Source organism: Aspergillus alliaceus (genome assembly GCF_009176365.1).
Source record: "Aspergillus alliaceus strain CBS 536.65 unplaced genomic scaffold BDW43scaffold_41, whole genome shotgun sequence".
NCBI lineage: Eukaryota > Fungi > Ascomycota > Eurotiomycetes > Eurotiales > Aspergillaceae > Aspergillus > Aspergillus alliaceus.
The window spans coordinates 337454-343453 of NW_022474724.1; the positions used below are offsets into that span (position 1 = coordinate 337454).

General features: G+C 48.9%; 2 protein-coding genes across 2 annotated transcripts; one reads left to right on the forward strand and one right to left on the reverse strand.

The window, feature by feature from the left end:
- Positions 1–167: 167 nt before the first annotated feature.
- Positions 168–1756, reverse strand: BDW43DRAFT_162694 (uncharacterized protein). The gene is made up of 4 exons (XM_032038615.1): positions 1502–1756; positions 705–1449; positions 356–652; positions 168–303 (listed from the first exon to the last, which is right to left on the reverse strand). Exons 1-3 carry the CDS (start codon positions 1550–1552, stop codon positions 564–566), a joined length of 885 nt encoding a protein of 294 aa, XP_031897478.1. The 5' UTR covers positions 1553–1756; the 3' UTR covers positions 168–303; positions 356–563.
- A 1752-nt stretch (positions 1757–3508) lies between these two features.
- yap1 (putative bZIP transcription factor AP-1/Yap1) lies at positions 3509–5386 on the forward strand (the record flags this gene model as incomplete). Its single annotated transcript, XM_032047695.1, has 3 exons — positions 3509–3988; positions 4049–5172; positions 5236–5386. 3 exons carry the CDS (start codon positions 3509–3511, stop codon positions 5384–5386), a joined length of 1755 nt encoding a protein of 584 aa, XP_031897479.1.
- Positions 5387–6000: the final 614 nt, after the last annotated feature.

Here is a 6000-nt window from a genome sequence, read left to right on the forward strand (position 1 = left end):
ATAACCCGTCGCCACGGGAGGAGTTAATATGGAAGCAGGGTCAGCATCCCCCAGTTAATTCCATGGAGAAAGTTAATGCCAAAGTACGTTTGACGGGGTACTGCTGGGAGAAAAGGTGGGCAATAATTTTGGAAACAAGCAATACGGCTATATACTTCAAAGCCTCGCCACTCTACATATTTATATTAATGTAACCGAAGTCTTGTCATGGATTCTCTAGAAGCTGTGTCGCATCAACTATTACGAGCACATCCGGTAGGCTGGGAATTCATGGTATATGCTCCGATAGACGTATCAGAACACCTAACAGGAGGGCAGATTAGAAATGATCGCGTGCAGGAGGGACGCCAGAGACTCATAGGGTAACAGATCACCAATATCTTTAAGCCGCGTTCTATGTACGACTACTCCTTGCCTCGACAACCATGAGATGACTTATCTGCCACCAATAGCCTGTTAGTAATGGGAACATTAGATAGCTTGCGCGAAAGAGCATAATAAGGAGAAAAGAAACCAAGCCCATGTCATAAGAGAACCCTCCAAAAGGCACCCGAGCCACCGCATCAGTAGCCTTCATCATCGGCTTGTTGGTAAACGTGTCGCGACCTGGAAGGGTCTTTACGCATCTTTTGACCTGACCCGGTGAACCCCACTGTAGATGGAAGTTAGTATTGGGTATCAAGCTACGGGAACGGGAAACGCACCTCGGGCATTGACTCCGTCTCCCGTTCGAAACATGCTCTCTTTCCGACCCAACTTCCCCTTGCTGGCAAAATCCTTCCACTTCATCTTACCCTCCTCAAGCTCCCGGTTGGCTTTGACCTTCCTCGGCGCCTTTGCGGGGCGCGCGGAGCCATCGCTAGCCTTACTCGGCTCCTTCCGTGCTTGGTTGGCTAATGCAGGATTGATGTCTGCGGCTGCAGAGATCACGCTCGAGTTTGGCAGTTGAGGTGCTGGGGATTGGGATGCGGAATTGCCTGAGCTTCCATCAGCCTTGCGCTTACGCGAATCATTGCCAGAGATAGGCCTGAGGTCTTTTGAAGTTAAGGATTCCACAGTGCTATAGGATTTGAAAGAGACGAGGTACACGGGATTGCTGGAGGAGCCGGTGATGGAGGTGATGCGGGCAGGGTAGAAGGAGTTGTCGCCGGAAACCCAGCGGGCAAGAACGTGTTCGTTCACGGAGAAAGACGCTGGCGGAGTGGACGGAGTGGACTCCTCGGTCTGCTCAACTGTTGGCTTGCGATATCCCGTCTGAGGAGCCGAGTAATTATTCCGCAATCCCTGCTCTTTTATTGGATACGACGGTTTGGACGAGGACGGGGTGGCCGGTTTGAGTTCGGCGATAGAGGTTTCGGTGAGATTAATCAGTTCTTCCAGCTCAGTTTTGAGACTCTGAAGTTCCGTGTTATCTGGATCTACCTGCAAACTCGATTGGACGGTTTCAAGCTGCACAAAACGGATGAGAGATGAACATTCGATGGCCATGTGGAGGATATACCTGTAGCTTGAATTCCTTGACCTCGGCCTCCAGAGCTGCGACGTCCGACATAGTTGGAGATATTAAAAACTTAAAAAAGAAAAGGGGCAATTCCAAAGACAATAGACGAATTGCACTCTAAAGAAGAAAGAAAGTAAAACCGGGCTCTGTCAACAAAGGCTTAAAAAACGGGTTGAGCTTTTCGAACTATTTGCAGATGGCGAGATAAGAACAGAGAGAAGTTGGGATAAGATAGCGCCGCTTCCCCTTGCGGCTAGCTCACCACGTGATTATATGCACTCCAGATCTTTGGATACCCTTTTTGCAATCAGTCAATTGGAGTGGATCTCTCCCCATTAGCTTAATTTCCGTGGGAAGTCTACAAACTACACTCGTTGTAGTTAGGAGTCGGTTGTGGTACCGAGGGCGATCCCAAGTATTATACCGGGGGGAAGGAAAGAAGATGAGGGACCGATTATCTCACTTTCGTCCATTGGTATCATTGCCACTTAAACTTACGGTGGCGCGGACTGGAAGATCCAGATCCCTACAAGATGACTGTAATGTTTTGACTAAAAAAAAGCATCCTATCAGGCTTGGTATAGCAAATTCCAGAATATGGTACAACACCCATCTCGACCCAAGGTCGTCTACTTTCCCATTCGGCCGATCTACATGAGACAAAAGGGGTGACTCAGACAAGACCGACGTCGGAGGATTTTGGAACGGTAACTGTAAAGACCTTGATAAACTACTAGTGCTGACACACCCACGTATTGTTAGGTAAGAATAGGAATTATAAGGATCCATTGTTTTCTGAAAACGAGGCCATGTAAATTGAGTAAGAAAGATTAAAGCAAAGAATGGATAATATCTCCACAAAACAGAAAAAAAAAAGCCTATTCTTGTCGACCGATACATGCCGGTTTTAGAGTATTGATGTGGAGAGATGGGATCTGCTGAGTGGCGGGCACCAGCGGCTTTAAAAATGAGGGAATGGAAAGTGGCAGAAAATCAAAAAGAGGGTCTGGCCTGATTTCTAAGCAGCACACGGGGATTTTCAGGTCTCAAAACAGCGTCCCCCATCGGGAGATCCAATTGGCCCGAAGAGTAACCTCACTCTAGGCAGCCAATAGCGAACCCTCGAACCCGCTGCCGCTCTTTCGAGGCCACCGGTACCTCAGGCTAAAAGACGGGACTGCAGTACCGTATCGAATGACTGCAATGCGAAGATGGAAGGAGTCTAGCGCTTTCTTTTCTGTCATTTCCCCCTCTTACGCCAACTCTTCCCTCTCTTCCTTCATCCTCTTCAGACTTCTCGCCTTGCAACTTCTCGATTGGTCCCCCCCCTAGTAGGCACCAATCGATCTGACGTATATCGCCTCAATTTCATTTCCTCTGATCTACTACTGCCCGTTTCTAGCCTCATTCGCCTCCCCCCTCAAGCCCCTCCTTTCCACACCTACACTACTCTCAATCAACCTCCATCTTTTTTTCACCGCACGCTCTTGTTCACCGTTCCTACTTGTCTTTCTTCCCCCCTGCGTCTCGGGTTTGGCTGCATTCGGATTATCGTGCGGCTATCCCGCTTCTTGACTCCGACATTGTTTTTCTTCCCCGTTCTTCCTCGGCCGTCTGCTCTATCTCTGATCGAAAGCCTTGCCAGTGACTTTCGGCTCAAGTCAGTTCTCTCTTGTTGATTTGCCCTTCACCATAGGGCTCTTCGTTGTTACGTTCTCTGCCATCGACTGTATTCCAAGTTTTCGGGCGCCAGACCTCTTCAACTAGAACCACCTTGGTCATTCATCTTGAACCACATATCGCGCAGATATCCTTATCTGTTTGTTGCTTCATTCGATACAAAGAACGGGCGGGAAGCCCGGCCTTGCTGTAACAGTCCGTCTAAACAGCGAAATAGGGGTTCTGTATTTGATAACAAGTCACTTCCAGCGTACAAAGTGGCCCTGACGTGCGTGTTTTCGCATCCTTATCTCATCTCCTGTTCTTTGGAAGATACGACAGTTTACGATGGCCGATTACAACGCTCTTTATCATCAAGGTCTCTACCTCTCCCCCGATCAGCAAGACCTCCTTCTTGCCGCTCTCTCCTCAAACCAACCCCTTCAGAAACAACAAAGTGATAAGCAAAGATCTCAAGCGAAGACAGACCCAGATAGTACTCCCGGGAACATGTCGGCTGGCAGCTTTAGCATGTCCCCGGGATTCAATCGCTCGCACCAGAATTCCGGGGGCCTAGGTTATGGAGAAGATGAGAGCCCTTTCCTTGACTTCAACCCTGAGCTTGACTTCGACTTCCAAGGTTCCGAGGATCTAATTGGTGACCTACCGGGAAGCCTCCCACTGTCCGAGGAACATGAATCCGGCGAAAAGCGAAAAGACATGTCAGACAACGAAGAAAACGAGGAATCCGGAAAGAAGCGTAGGGAAAGTGATGATAAAGCAGCGAAGAAACCAGGTAGAAAGCCGTTGACTTCGGAGCCTACTTCGGTACGCATTGAAATTTGTGAAGTAGATTGACCGAGCTAGTTTCACTAACGTGCTCTGTAGAAGCGCAAGGCGCAGAATCGTGCAGCGCAGCGGGCATTCCGTGAGCGCAAGGAGAAGCATTTGAAGGACTTGGAGACCAAGGTGGATGAGCTGCAGAAAGCGTCTGACGATGCCAACCAGGAAAACGGACTCCTACGAGCCCACGTCGAGCGTTTGCAGGTGGAACTCAGGGAATACCGTAAGCGTCTCTCATGGCTGACCAGCGGGAGCGGAATCTCTGCCATGACCGCTATTCCAGGAGCTCATTCGAGGAGTTTGTACGGCCTCAACAATAATGACTTCATGTTCGACTTCCCCAAGTTCGGAGACCTTCCCGGGGGGCATATATTCAATGGCCCGTTGACTAAGTCAAACCAGAACAGGCCAAAGGAGGTTTCTTCCCCGGCAACGAGTGACTCCAATGTTCCAGGTGTCTTGACCCGGGAATCGCTCAAAAGTTCAATTCATCACGGCAAAGCCGCCGGTGGAATGTCCAACAACCCCTCACCCCAGGTTCCATCGGTGTACAACATCAAGCAGTCGACGTCGTCGCATGATACGTCTACCTCTGATTCTCCGTCGTCCTCATCTGACTCGCATCAGAGTCAGCTGTTGTCTTCCAATGGCACTTCACCAGAGCCGACATCAACCTCGCCCGCCACTAAGATGAATGACAACGTTCAGAATCATCATCATCATACTTGTACCTACAACACCATTGACGGTGAGGAGTCCTTCTGCGCACAACTCGGCATGGCGTGCGGCAACATCAATAACCCTATTCCAGCTGTACGAAGTAAGAGCGAGAGCGTGTCGAACACCCCCAGCCAACCCAGCAGCAACTCTGAGCAGCCACCTGGACCGGGGCTTGACCTCCTAGCTCAACAAAATGGAGGCCAGTTCGATCCAGTGCTGTTTGGAGACTGGCGGGAGCCCCAAGACGCAATCCTGTCGCAGGACTTCGGTACTTTCTTCGATGATGCCTTCCCATTGCCGGATCTGGGAAGTCCATCTCACAATTTTAATGAGGTGGCCAATCAACAAGCACCAAAGAAGGACCTGATTGCTGAGATCGACAACAAGATGGATGAGGAAGTGGTCCCTGGCGAGGATAAGTCACAGATGCTGTCTTGTACGAAGATATGGTATGTTACGACTGACGCGAGCTTGATGGATTGGCGACTGAATACTGACTTTATCTGCTACAGGGATCGTCTGCAGTCTATGGAGAAGTTCCGCAATGGCGAAATCGACGTGGATAACCTTTGCTCCGAGCTACGCACGAAGGCCCGGTGTTCTGAGGGCGGCGTGGTTGTCAACCAAAAGGACGTGGAGGATATCATGGGCCGCGTCAAGTAGTGTTCCATCATCTGATCATAATGAGCAATATAATGCTGCAGATTCTGATACCCAATATCTACGATACGACTCTGCAACTAACGTCATGGCGCGCAAGGGATTTTGACATTTAACATACAAAATTGAGCCACATACGTTCTGGTATAGGTACCATCTGTCTTTGTTTTGGCAATATTATCCGACGATATGTATTTGTGAGGTAATTGTCTTGGGTGCTTTTTGCTTTCTCTGGACTTTGGATTATACAAGGCGAAAAGGGAGGCACAGTTTGACAAACTCATTTAATGGTGTCGATTTGGAAAGAGTGTACACCAACAATCAGATCATGCGTACTTTGTTTCCCCTTGCCGGCGTATAGTAAGTTGCAGGCTGGACGGCTGGTCATTTACAGAAAAAAATTTTTGGATGACGCACCCGCGTCCTGTGACGCTGGAAATAGTCACATCTGGGGTCTAGGGTCTTTCTTTTTATATACTTATTGGTTTACGGGTTACGATGATTGTATTTATTCATGATTTCTTTTCCCCTCTCCTTTTGTTAATACCATCGAAGGGACTGTTGATATTGAGCTAATTCCCCTATTCTCTACTCTGACTTGATAATACTGACTTCTA